Source organism: Branchiostoma floridae, chromosome 9, assembly GCF_000003815.2.
Source record: "Branchiostoma floridae strain S238N-H82 chromosome 9, Bfl_VNyyK, whole genome shotgun sequence".
Classification (NCBI taxonomy): domain Eukaryota; kingdom Metazoa; phylum Chordata; class Leptocardii; order Amphioxiformes; family Branchiostomatidae; genus Branchiostoma; species Branchiostoma floridae.
In genome coordinates, this window is record NC_049987.1 from 23018379 (window position 1) to 23032375 (window position 13997).

At 45.2% G+C, this 13997-nt stretch overlaps 1 protein-coding gene across 1 annotated transcript; it reads left to right on the forward strand.

The window, feature by feature from the left end:
* Positions 1-3437: 3437 nt before the first annotated feature.
* Positions 3438-13848, forward strand: LOC118422827 (TIP41-like protein). The gene is made up of 7 exons (XM_035830605.1): positions 3438-3785; positions 8046-8225; positions 8697-8796; positions 9708-9839; positions 10362-10457; positions 11733-11795; positions 12183-13848. Exons 1-7 carry the CDS (start codon positions 3631-3633, stop codon positions 12384-12386), a joined length of 930 nt encoding a protein of 309 aa, XP_035686498.1. The 5' UTR covers positions 3438-3630; the 3' UTR covers positions 12387-13848.
* The last annotated feature ends 149 nt before the right edge of the window (positions 13849-13997 follow it).

The following is a 13997-nucleotide window of genomic DNA, read 5'->3' on the forward strand; positions in this document are numbered from 1 at the left end:
TGGCAAACATGAGGCTGAAAAGAGTGGGTGCCATAACACAGCCCTGTTTTACTCCATTCGTGATAGGGAATGAGTCAGATACTGTGCCGTTTCCCACAACACGGGCCATCATCCCATCGTGGAATGACCTGATGATGCTGACAAACTTTGGGGGACAGCCCAGTTTGGACAGGATTGACCACAGGCCCTCTCGGCTGACTGTGTCGAACGCCTTGGTTAAGTCCACAAACATGATGTACAGGTTTTGATTTTGTTCGCGACACTTTTCCTGGATTTGGCGAAGTGTAAATACCATGTCTATGGTTCCTCTGTTACTTCTGAAGCCGCACTGGCTTTCTGACACCACGTCGTCCAGCAGGTGCTGTGTGATGCGATTGAGGACAATGCGGGCCATGACTTTTCCAGCAGCACTCAGCAGCGAGATTCCCCTATGGTTATCGCATGCTGCTCTGTCTCCCTTGTGCTTGTAAAGATGAATGATGTTGGCGTCCTTAAAGTCCTGCGGCACCGATCCCTCCTTCCAGAACATTTGCATCAGTTCTGTCAGTTTGGCTGTGACAGCATCTCCTCCCTCTTTGAGGACCTCAGGGGGTATGCCATCTGGCCCAGGTGCTTTTCCTCCTTGGAGTTGCTTAATGGCCTTCTGGGTTTCTTCCAGGCTGGGAGGGTCATCCAGAAAGGCCAAGAGTGGTCGCTGCGGCATGTCCTGGATTGCCTGTTGGTCGATATTGGAAGGTCTGTTGAGCAGCTGGCTGAAGTGTTGTCTCCAGCGCTCGGTTATGTCGCTCTTCTCTGTGAGGAGAGTACCATCAGCTGAGCGAACGGGTGCCATGGCATTGGACGAGGGACCATACACTGCTTTCAGACCTGAGAAGAACATTCTTGTGTTGTGTTCGTCTGCATACTGTTGCAGTTCTGCCGCCTTGGACTCCCACCACTTGTCCTTCATTCTTCTGAGTTCTACTTGAACTTTACTCCTGAGGTGTCTCAAGTGATCAAGCTTTGCAGTGGAGTTTTTATCATTCAGCCACCGTGTGAACGCTTCTTGCTTTTCCTTCAGAAGGCTGGTGATTTATTCATTATTGTTATCAAACCAGTCCTGGTGTTTACGCTTTGTGTGACCTAGTGTGCGTTCAGATGTGTCAAACATTACTTTGCGAAAGTTGCCCCATGCTTTCTCTGGGTTACTTTCAGCTGGCAGTTTCTTGATCTGTTTCCATGGCCTACGTTATACTTATAGGCCAACTGTGATAGACCATGAAGATAGATACTGAGATTGGGCTGGGGGTCTGGAATCCAGGTTACCGATAATCCTGCAAATACCTTATACCCGTGGGTGACTTACAACTGGTTAACCATAGATAACTTGATGGGCATTTGACATAAGATGGAATAAGCATGTTGAACATTCTAAGTGTGTAAGTGATAATGGGCAGCAACATGAATTGTAGGTCATAGGTCAAAAGTGAAGGCCCCTGACATGTAAACAGAGGTTCTCCGCTCCATCATTGTCTACATTTGCATAAAAAATGTCCTGACCTGTTGTCCTTATGTCTCCGGGGCCTTCACTTTTGACGTACATGTATTAGTAATGTAACAGTGGGGTTTAAGCGCTGCCAAACTGACCACGCCAACAGCTCTTAGTGAAACGCAAGAAGGGCGAGTAGAACTGAAAAAACAACAATATATACAAATATCCTGACCGACCCGGGAATTGAACCTCAGGGCCACAACACTAGCAGTCTAACTGATCCAGCCAAAAGCCTGACAGGCATTTGGCATGGTCAGTTAGCGCTACTTGAAGCCCCACTTTTGCTTCATGTGCGCACTTGGAACAGTGAACATGCTTGGCTAAGGAAAGGAAAAACAGAATTATGGAACGGAAAGTGAAAACAGAGACTAAATCATGGATAATCCCAGGATTAAGGCAACACACATGTTGCCTAATCCAGAAAATACCCAGTAATGAACCTCTGTCCTGCAGAGCCCACCCAGGTGCCCAATTATGTTTTTAATGAGGGCATTATCATTCTAATTATGATCTATATTGAAGCGTTAATTGTTTTCTGTACACTAGTTCATTCCAATTTGTTGTTCTAGCACCTAGATTCAATGAAAATCACTAGCTGTAAATAAAATAAAACAAGCTGTCAACATGTCTATTCGGGTGAAATAAATATACTTGAGTAAACTTAAACTTAAACAAAAGACTTGTACTAGTTGTACAAATATGATGATGATCACAAAACAAACATCATTCATTGGCAATCGATTTATGTTACCAGGGAAATCTGTTGAATCGACCAGAGTTGGACCTCTTTGTAACAACCATTCTGGATTTGGCTATCAACATATTTTGTACATGAAACACAATGAACGTTTCAAAACTGAAAGGAGAAACAAAAAAGGAGGAAGAAAAAACGTAATAAAATCTTGGACAGAGACAATACAAGACATATTTAGTAAGAAAAACGTGGGAAACTTATGTTTTGTACATGTTATATAACAGATATGACAGTTGCAGAAAACGGTTCCTATATCGACCTGCAGCATGATATTTGTGTTTTGCCCAAATGGTCAAGGTTCAGTGACTCTGACCACGCGGCGGTCAAAACAGGTGAACAAAATAATTCCACACTTTCATTTCGACTTCGTGGAAATCATAAAGAGAGGAGCCACGCCTTTAAAACGGATCTAAAATCCAAGACAGGGCAGAAAATTTCGCCGAATCATCGCCATACGCCCACGCAGAGCCGAGTACACACGCAGAAGTTTTCACCGCAATAAAAAACAGAGAAAGGTTGTAAAGATGGCGCTCGTTCGACCGTATGTCTAAAAACAACAGCTCTGTTCGACGAAATACCGAGCTTTCTCCCTCTATCGTGTTATGGGTATATTCTACCTTTGTTCAGGATAAATTGTGCACCAACCGATCGGAGAAAAACAGGAAATGGAAGCCAGGAGCTTACGTGTTTCAGCGAGAGAGCGGAAGGCGGCAACCGGGAGGCCATGCCACCATCTTGAAAATAAAGTCAGGGAGAATACATTTTCTATGGTGAAGTCTTGCTCGTTTCTTATAATTAACCATAAGAAATGATACTTTTACGATAATATTCACTTAATATTAATACAAATAGTCCTAAAATTAAATTATAGCCCTAAATAAGGTACATAAAATGTTTTAATGATCACATAAAAGTACATTAGTGGATGACCCCGTATTTTCGACTGGCCTCGCGAGACTCTATTATGGAAGTTCCCAATATGGAAAACAGGTTACATAAAGTTATATAAGAAATACTTTCCAGTTCTATATTTATTATACATACATATAGAGATTTATATTGTATACAATGCACTATTTAAGTAACTTTGAGATGTTTTTTTGACGTCTTAAACGGCATAAAATAGGATATATCTGTAAACAGTTACCTCCCTACTATAAACAAAATGAACCAATCCAAACCAAGATGGCCGCCTTCATCGATGAGTTTTGATTTTACCTACTTTACCAATCTATAACGTTCGTTTTTCTGACCTGATCTCAGAATTGAAACAAGCTGTTGGATCTACATAGAAAGTACACTACCGGAACTACACTCCTGTGTCGTTGTTGTCCTTATCCCGACCATGGCCAGCTCTAGCCCGCCACCCGACCCCCAGACGTCGCACCCTCCGCGGAGGATGCCGACCCCGCGGGCCAGGAAGGTGGAGGACTTCAGTTTCGGCCCGTGGACCATCACTGCTGTGAAGAGCCACATCATGCCGTCAGACGATATGGACAAGTAAGTATCATCCGTATTCTGCTTTATGGGTAACCGTCTGTAAGACTCCATGGTGTTAATCACACATCAGCAGCCTACTTCATCTAGACAGCATCATCAAGGTATCATCAAGGTATCATGATCAATTCAGTCTCAGTTGAAAAAATTTCTTGATAAATTGATTCATAACTTGGCGAATGACCGACTTCATTAAACACCAACAACAAGTAAAAGACATAACAGGTATCCAGACTTATTAGCAATTTCCAGTGCAACGTTATGGTGGTACCGCGCCATCTGGCGAGGTAGCGGGGAATTTCACCACGGGCCGGTCACATGACTCTCCCTGGCCAATCGCAGCAGTCTCAGATGAGAAGCTCTTCCGTCAAGTCAGACATTCCAATCACTGCCGGCATTATTCGGGTTTATTTCGTTTTTCGGTGGGTGTAACTTCATACACCTAGTTCCCAGTACGCTAAGCCCCTAAGTACAACCTTCAGGATGCGAGGCGCCGGCAAGAGGCGACTATCAGCTCGATGACCAATACGCATGGTCGGACCACGCTTCACTTCGGGATTGCCCTTCACCGGTCGTCAGTTCTCTCTCTCCGCCGATAGACGAGCTGGAGGACGAGATTGACCACCAACTAGCTGAGGTATCGAGGAGTATTGAGAGGATCCAGTTAAACGAGGCACGCCTCCGGGAGCACGACCAACAAACCAAACCCAAGAAAACGCAGCGCAACCCCCCTCCCCAAACCAGGGACATACGTCAGGATGACGTGCCTCGCAACTCCCGCGTGCGGATGACGTCACCCCCACGCGCCTTCTCGCGAGACCCGGACTCACGCACCTTCTCGCGAGATTTCGGTCAAGATGGGAGGGGGGCTCCTCGGAAGAATCCCTCTAGGCGTCCAGCGCATACAGACGAGTACGAACACACCCGCGGCTACCCGTCCCTGCGAGACATACGTTCCATGAACTATCTCCAGGATCCTTTCACGTCAGCCGAGCGAGTCCGGGCCCAGCCGAGGCAGCCACCGCCCGGCGACACGTTCGGCTGGGACCTCGACGGCGATAACAACAGGAGACCCAGGCGGCAGCGGGACTACTCTTCAGCGTCGGACGACGATGACAAGCCTTACCGAGGTAAGCGACGGCTTCGTAGCGGGTTGTCTCGCAAATCTCACGATAAAGTGAAACGTGAGGTCAGTTGGCCCCATGAATTCGTATTTTCGGCGTCATCCAAACTTGAACACGACCAATTGACATGGGACCAGTTCCTGGCTGGCGAACTGGCCATTATCCTAAGTAAGGACACTGATCCGTATGAGAGCTACAACAGAGCCCAGATTCTGCAGGGTGTAATGCTGGACATTCCACATTACACATTCAAAGGAGTCCGAAACTTCTATCGCACCATGTTACGTCGTGCAGAACACGCATTGCTGGACCTCGATTCTCCACATACAGTAGCACTGGTGAGAGATCTCAAGCGTGACTACCTGCGCCGCCCGACGGACGACGACGACGTCTCGCCCACAGTCAAGGTCAAGGGCAAGGCGATCAGCAGTGGGGCACCCTGTGCAGGTTACCAGCGGGGAACGTGCACGTATGCATCTGACCATCTTGGCCCGTCCGGCGCCAACGCAAAGCACGTGTGCAAGTACTGCCACAAGTTTCGACCCGACGTTCCTCTGCAACACACACCTAAAGATTGCCCCTACGCCGACAAGGCCACACGCGACGCCTACGTGGCAGCTAGGGCATGACTAGCTTTCGGGTCGTCTACTACAGACTTGAACGCTGAGTTAGGTGATGCATCAGACGTTCTTCACTTCGACAATCACTCTAGCGTTACCTTTAGTCCCCAATCAGAATTTGACAATGATTCCACTATTACATTAGGTTCCCAATCAGACTTAAGCAGTAGAACCGGCCCTGTTTTGGGACACACTACTCTCACGGAGACTCACGGTCAGGAGCCTGTCACCCTCGTCATGAACCCGCCGCAGAGCGGGGAGGCCACGGAGTGCAGCAAGGCATCGCTGGCAACGTCCCAAGACAGACCACACTCTGCATCTTCAGTCGGTAGCCTCACGCAGCACACCAGTAATGCCACCGCGGAGTCTCGGCGCCCATGCCCCGCACATACCGGACTGCGCATACAGCCAACACGACTTCCCGGCATCTCTTCGTGCTCAGGCCCGCACAGCTTCGCAGCTGGTCCAGTCGGTCTCGTCACAGCGGACATGTGGTCAGCAAATACCGTCACGACCCTTGACGTGCCTTCGCCTAAACCGATTCCTCCTCGCTCTGCCATTGAACTTCATGAGCTAGTGTACGACTCCGGGACACTCAACTTCCAGGGTTTACGTCTCCCCGTCAGTTCCAACTTGAAGATACCAGTGTGGAGGGCCACCTTGTCCCAGTACCACGACAGTAAGGTCGCAGACTTCTTAGAATTCGGCTGGCCCGTAGGTTACACCGCAGCGACACTGCCTCGGTCCACGGCACGCAACCACACGTCGGCGACACAGTACGGCGCTGATGTTGACGCGTATATAGCCAAGGAAACGAGACTCGGCGCTACCCATGGCCCCTTCGACGCTCCTCCCTTTGAGCGACTCACATGTTCGCCATTACAAACAGTGCCAAAGCGAGATTCTGACAAACGCCGAGTAGTTCTAGACTTGAGCTTTCCACCCGGGAATTCCGTCAACAGTGGTATACCCGGGCACGAATATCTGGGAGAGCAATTCAACCTTATACTCCCTAGTTACGACGCCTTCGAGGATCTACTCCGAAGCAAGGGTCAAGGCTGCTACATGTTTAAACGGGACCTTAGTCGCGCATACCGGCAGATACCAGTAGACCCGCACGATCACCATCTCCTGGGCTACTGCTGGCGAGGCAAATACTACTTTGATTCATCGTTCCCGTTTGGCCTTCGGTCGGCCGCCATGGCCTGTCAGCGGACCACCAACGCGGTGTCCTTCATCTATTCCCTCCAGGGTTTCTCCTGCGTCAATTACATTGATGACTTTGGCGGCGCAGACACCCCAAGCAGAGCGGACGCAGCATATCTCGCCCTGGGTCAAACGTTTGACGATCTCGGCTTGGCAGAGTCTATAGAGAAGGCCACTCCGCCCTCTACCGAGATGACCTTCCTTGGCGTAGGCTACAATTCCAGCGTGATGTCCAAGGCGGTGACACAAGACAGACTCACCGACACCCTGAGCGAACTCGCGCTGTGGACAGACAAGAAGAGAGCAACGAAGCGAGAAGTTCAAGCCCTTCTCGGCAAGCTCTCCTTTATCTCGGCCTGCGTCACACCCGGCCGCGTCTTCTTATCGCGTATCATCACGACCTTGAGGGGCTTACGCAGCAACCATCACAGGGTCCGCATCAGTACTGAATTCCGCAAGGACATCAACTGGTGGCTCCACTTCCTGGTATTTGGACTGTATGGAGAAAAAACAAATAGCTGTTGTAGAATTTGTTGTTGTTGTTGTTGTTGTTGTCCTTGTTTAACGTCTACTTCTCCGCTAGACATGGTCTCTTGGTGCTTTTTCTGCTGGGTGCTCTTAGATTTGTTGACCTCGCTGGTGCTTGTACTCTGGTACTTTGCATATGCGTGTTTGGGATGTTTTAGACCTGCTCTGGAACCAAATACATCCTCTTGTTTGCTTCGTTCGTCAGGTCGCTTCGCATTCCTGCTAGGGATACAACATCCATCGTTCTTTCTTGTTGAGGGATAGTCAACAGAATTTCCTTTGGGCCTGTCGGTCCTACAGCGCTAGCTGAGGAGTGTGCTTGTGCACCTGGAGACAGTCTGGCATCCAGGGTAACAATGTAGAACTACATGTTTTTGCACCCTGACATTGGGACAGTTGTATATTCTGTTGTACATACGATATACATTCGTACCCTCACTGTGGCGTCACATTCTCGTCTCTCCAATCACAGACTGGCGTCCCTGTTGGACATCCCCCAGCTACCAGAGATGCTGTTTGGTCAGAACGTGCTGAGAATAAAACACTCCGCAGGGTTTGGGATAGTTATTCTGTTGTACATGAGATACACATTCGTACCCTCACAGTGATGCTGTTTTCCCCACCACAGACTGGCCTCCCAACTGGACATCCCCCAGCTTCCAGAGATGTTGTTCGGCCAGAACGTGCTGAGAATAAAACACTCTGCAGGGTTCGGGACAGTTATATATTCTGTTGTGCATACGATATACATTCGTACCCTCACATTCTCGTCTCTCCAACCACAGACTGGCCTCCCAGTTAGACATCCCCCAGTTACCTGAGATGCTGTTTGGTCAGAACGTGCTGAGAATAAAACACTCCGCAGGGTTCGGGATAGAGTTCAACGCCCTGGACCACATGAAACTGGTGGACAACAAACATGACCTGATGAAGGTCGCTGTTTCTGAGGCCTGGAGGCAGGCAAGGTACAAATCATTCTGTAGTATGATAGTATGATGATACTGCAATCATGTAATGCTCTTTCCATCAAAGCATTGAAACATGTTAGCCTGAGTGCCATCTTCCATTGTGACGCAATCCTTTTCCTGGCCCAACAGCGGAGTTGGGATTCAGCCAGTGGTCACTACAGAGGATGGCACTCAGGCTAGAAGCATGTGACCACTGCTATAAGATCCCTGAATTAGGGACATAGACTGTGACCAATTCAAATCAAGACTAGTTGAGTCTTGGGACAGGGTTGGGCATGTTTTGAAAATTCATCCGCCCTATAATTTACAAGCCCATTTTACAGTAACTTCCACTGGGTTAAGCAAACTTTTCACTACTAGTAGCCTGAGACCATGGGGCTATTGATCTTTTCTAACTCTTTGGGAATACAGGAAGTGTAACTGTAAGGACTGAGACTGATTGTTACTTATCTTATTGTCTCCCTGTAGATCCGGCAGTGAACACATCCACGAGGTGATCAAGCCTTTTGACTGGACCTTCAGCAGTAACTACAAAGGAACTCTACTTCAGGATAGTGTTCCACTGCAGGTCAGTAGTCTAGCAGTTATGTGGGTTTTGTAGATTTTAGTAAATGGTTAAGCTATCATGATGAATTTGAACATATCAATACATGTAATTTCAAATGTAATGTTTCAGTTTTTGTTTCACATTACTAGCCTGGACCCAGCCATTTTATCTTTAGTACCTTGGTTGATTCCTCCCTGTAATCACCCTGTTGTCAGAAAACCTTTTGCTGCCCTCCCTGCTTTAGTTTGTGTTGACGACCAAGGGGGCATACTAAGGCTGGAAAGGCTGGCATGCAGGGTATCACTTTTCTGGAAATGTCATAAATCTACAATGTGCTAGTTCCTACTATCATAACTTGGATGAGCAGTTCTGTGAACTATCAACAACAAGATGTGGTCTGTTCTGTTTGACAAACAGGTTGTAGAAACCACAGAGCTGATCGACATTGAGAGGCTGAAACAGAGGGAGAAAATCATGCCTATAGTGGCCACGTTTGGCCAGTTCCCTCAGTGCTCCCCAATAGACAGTTTTGACTGTAATCTTGTTTGTAAGACCTGGCTAATTATGCTGCTCTGTTGAACACACAGGTGGAAGAAACCACAGAGCTGATAGACATTGAGAGGCTGAAACAGAGGGAGAAAATCATGCCTATAGTGGCCACGTTTGGCCAGTTCCCTCAGTGCTCCCCAATAGACAGTTTTGACTGTAATCTTGTTTGTAAGACCTGGCTAATTATGCTGCTCTGTTGAACACACAGGTGGAAGAAACCACAGAGCTGATAGACATTGAGAGGCTGAAACAGAGGGAGAAAATCATGCCTATAGTGGCCACGTTTGGCCAGTTCCCTCACCAGTGGCCGCTATAAACAGGTTAGATTGTAACCTTCTCTGTAAGACCTGCCTAATTATGCTGCCTTGTTGTTGAACACACAGGTGGAAGAAAGCACAGAGCTGATAGACATTGAGAAGCTGAAACAGCGGGAGCGGATCGTGTACTTTGAGGAGGTGGTTCTGTTCGAGGATGAGCTGGCTGACAACGGCTGCTCAACACTCAGTGTCAAAATCGTAAGTAGGGACTTGTAGAGTGTTGGGGGATGCTTATACACGCACATGTATGTTCTGATAGACCTATATTCTGACAGCCCTATCCTCCAAACCTTAGCGATAGGGGACTTTTCTTGTTGGGACAGAAAATAATTTTACCCCGTCCGTCTGAAAAGTAACATGAAACTATTGAAAATGTACTTTCATCAGCTTAAAATGACATAATTAACCAGGAAAATCAACAACATGGGCTCCCAAGCAATGAATGTGACAAAAAAAATATTTTAACCTGGTTTTGGAACATAGGAGTGTTGGAACAAAGGGGTATAACTGAGTTGTTATCATTTTGAAAGTACAATGTTAAGTTGTGGATGTGCACTGATGCCACAGCACCATCTGGGCTTGATATAGCACTTCTTATACACTCATGTATGTCTAATGAGTGTTTCATACAGTCCTAACTCACTTTTATACAGTCCTACACATTTAAGTTATGTCAATGGTGAAACTGTTTTGACAGCATATTTCTCGTCTTATCCCCAGCGAGTAATGCCGACGAGCTTCTTCCTGTTGATGAGGTTTTTCTTGAGAGTGGACAACGTGATCATCAGGGTGCATGATACCAGACTTTACCATGAGGTGAGGCAATACTAGACTAAGTATGGTCACAGATGCCGTATACAGTTGAAGCCAGTTAATTGCACAACGGATTAAGGCGCACTTATATTAACTGCATGAATACCAAAATCCTAAACTGGTCCAGTCCAGTTGGATACCATCGCATTATTGCAGATAATTGCACAAAATACACTGGCAATGGAGTGTGCAATTAAATGGTAAGTTAAGATTTTTCAAGAAACTAAAGAAGGGATACTCAATGGAAACTTATTTAACGTTACTAGATAAATTCGAGGTCAGATCGGCAATGTGCAAACTTAGAATTAGTGCCCACCCCCTTGAAATTGAGAGAGGGCGGTACAAAAAGCTACCTGTGGGCGAAAGAACCTGTAACCATTGTACGGCAAAACCGGTGGAAGACGAAATACATTTTATTTCTAACTGCCTCTCTAACGATCAGGAAAGAAATGAGTTATTTGAAGAGGCATGCAAATTCCACAAAAATTTCCAAACGCTTACCGACGAAAACAAAACTATAACGCTGTTAACGTCACATAACCCACGCATCATAGAAAAAGTGGGACACTTCGTCTTCCACTGCTTCCAGAAAAGAAGTCAAACCCTAAATACGTAGATTGTAGCTCTCAGCAGTCCATACCATTGATAGAATAGTCACTCGTTTACACTTGTCACCATTGTTATCTATACCAAAGTATTTCATTTTATACATGTTTATTATATTTTCTGTATGTTTCATGTTGCAATTAGCCCTCGGGCAAGAACTTGCAAATAAACTTCCATTAAACAGCTTCTACTGTACATGTACTCTAATGTCATAATGGGGTAATAAATCAATCTGTGACACTTTGTCCAAGTAACTTATTACCTGGTTGTCTAACCTTCATCCACCTATTTAGAAAAGATCCATAGTAGTCAACAATGAGGGAAAGGAACTTCATTTGGCATTAAATCATTTTTTGGGTGGATATCTGTGAAATCGGGTGTCCTTAAATAGCCTGTGTTTACACAATCTCTGGCTGGCTGAGGTTAATGACCCTGTCCTGTCCGGCTGGCCAATAGGAGTGCAATTTAGTCAGGCTAGCTTGGGTTTCCTTTCCTGGCAAAATGTTTAGACTTGTTCTTGTTCTAGTCCATAATCTGCAAACTTCCTGGTAGGAATATCATGCAGATGGAGGAGGCGCAGCGTCTGGACTACGTATGCAATGACAGCAACCTGTTCTTGAATGTGTCCAGTCATACTTCAGTGCTCTTTAATCAAGTTTCTTCTGATTTCAGGCTGACAAGGATTACTTCTTGAGGGAGTATTCAGCAAAAGAGAACAACATTAATGATTTGGTGGTAAGGAAATATATTACTACCAATCCTTCAAATCAAAGCTTTATGTATATTTTCCAGCAAAAAAAGTCTTCTATTAAACTCTTCATTGTTTCAAAGGAAAGGAAAACATTGAAATGCCCATTGGCAAACAATAGATGCAATAGTTTAATTTCTTAATAGAATTTGTGAATTTTTAATTACGGTAATGAAACAAGTCAATCACTTATTGTAAAATAGTTTTACACAATATTGTACATGCATGTGTAATTACTTAGATTCTTATTTTGCTATGTTCAATTTGTAGCATTCAACTGATACCTGTATGAGCCACCATTTATTGTTAAATGATAATACCTGTTCATGTTTTGAATCTGATTTAAAAAAAAAAGTTTTCGCTGACTCCTTCAGAAGCGGGGAGTGCCAGCAAGGCTTCTCCATGATCCCAACGAGATCGTGAGCAGACTGGACTCCAAGGAGATGGTCATCCACAAACTCAAGTTTCCAGCGGTCCAGACTACAAACCCAGATGCACAGACAGACTCCCAGGTCCAGACTACAAACACAAACTCCCAGAAAACAGACTGCACAGATTCTGATGCAGCAGAGAAATAACATGGTCCTGTCCCCAGCTTTCACTTTTTTTTCTGTCTCAAACTATAGACAGACTCACAGCAAACATACCTGACAGACTTGTTGTAACTGTAAGTAGAGAAGTGTTATTAGGCAGTACTGCACTTTGCTTAAAGATCACTAGATGTCTCTGCTGCACTGCTTTGTGCACAGATTTATCATCACTAACCATCAGGCAATGATGTTGTTGAAGTTTACGATTGCGTAACAGGGCTGTCTTCGGGTTTAAACTTTTTTCTGTCCCACTCATTGTTTTGGAGCCCACGTTGTTGCTTTTGTTGTTGGATCCGTCATTTTAAGCTGACGAAAACACCTTTTCATCAATTTCCTGTCATGCACCTCAGATTTTTTGGACAGATGGGGTGAAATTTTTGTCCATCCCGATAAGCAGATTTCCATTGTGGGATGGAGGGACAGGTCTTGGAGGCAGCCCTGGTCACTGGGTATGTGTGAGCTGAGTGGAAAATCAAAATCAATGGCCTGAAAGCAGGGATTTTTTTTTAGGTTGTAAGTTATCGTTTCAGTCACTACATGCCCTATTTAAAAATAGACTGACTCTGGGATATGAATTTGATTTTAACCTTTATCACCCTGAAGTAGCCATTTGGCTACCAATTCTCTATTGGTTGGTGTGTTACACCGAACGGAGGTTATACCGGCTATATAGATACAGATGGTTAAAGAATTAGTTAGCTGGGAGATCTGTATAGATATTCAGGTTATGATAGAAGTAAAGATGCCATAATGACATAATGTAGAAGAAAGTAAAAGTATTCTCTTTCAATTCACTTTACTGCACAGCCAGGACTGTGGGGAAATACAAGGCTATAGTTTAGATTTTCGAATTTCCCAAGATTCTAACTTAAGAGATATATATATATAATTCTCTGTAGTACTATCCAGTATTTGATTATACTGCTGCAGGGTCCTTGACAAAGGGGTAGGCAGTAGTCGGCTAGTCTTCACACACCGCTTCCAGGCAGCTCTGACTTTTTGTCAATGTGTGTAAATTTTCAGAATGTCACATATACTTTCATATTGCACATAGGATGTTGGGTGTTTCTGTGCTTTGAATAAGTATGACAGTACTTTTTGTACACAAAAAGCTACATTCACATGTTAGCCACCGAATACCAGTGTTTGATATTAGTGTTTTTGTGTGGTTTGCACCAGTTTGTGAAACCATAGAATGGTTGTCTTTCTGTATCAATATTTTGGTTTGAACAAGAACTGGTTTTATGACAAAACATCATTGCTGGATGAGATTAAATAATGTGGACAAAATGGTGATGTTTTGTTATACATGTCATAATGAAGCCTTTAGTGATGGGGTAAAGCACACTGTTGTAAAAACAGTTGAATGTCAGCTTCACTTTGTACCCAAAGCTGTACAATGAATAGATTGCAATCTTTACTAACCTGTGAGCAACATATCTCTTTGAAATGTTTTTGTCTGTGTGCATTTATTTCTATGTGTGTGTGTGTGTGTGCATTTATTTCTATGCGCGCGCGTGTGTGCGTGCATGTGTCTGTGTTTATGTGAATAACAAGTCCTCATAAATCACAACCACACCAGATCTTGATACTCAACTA

Bases quoted from the DNA above. Each gene is read 5' to 3' on its own strand.
- LOC118422827 (XM_035830605.1), top strand. From the start codon at position 3,631: ATGGCCAGCTCTAGCCCGCCACCCGACCCCCAGACGTCGCACCCTCCG. The intron at 8,797-9,707 runs GTCAGTAGTCTA...TTGAACACACAG, and splicing joins AGGATAGTGTTCCACTGCAG to GTGGAAGAAAGCACAGAGCT. The intron at 9,840-10,361 runs GTAAGTAGGGAC...TCTTATCCCCAG, and splicing joins CAACACTCAGTGTCAAAATC to CGAGTAATGCCGACGAGCTT.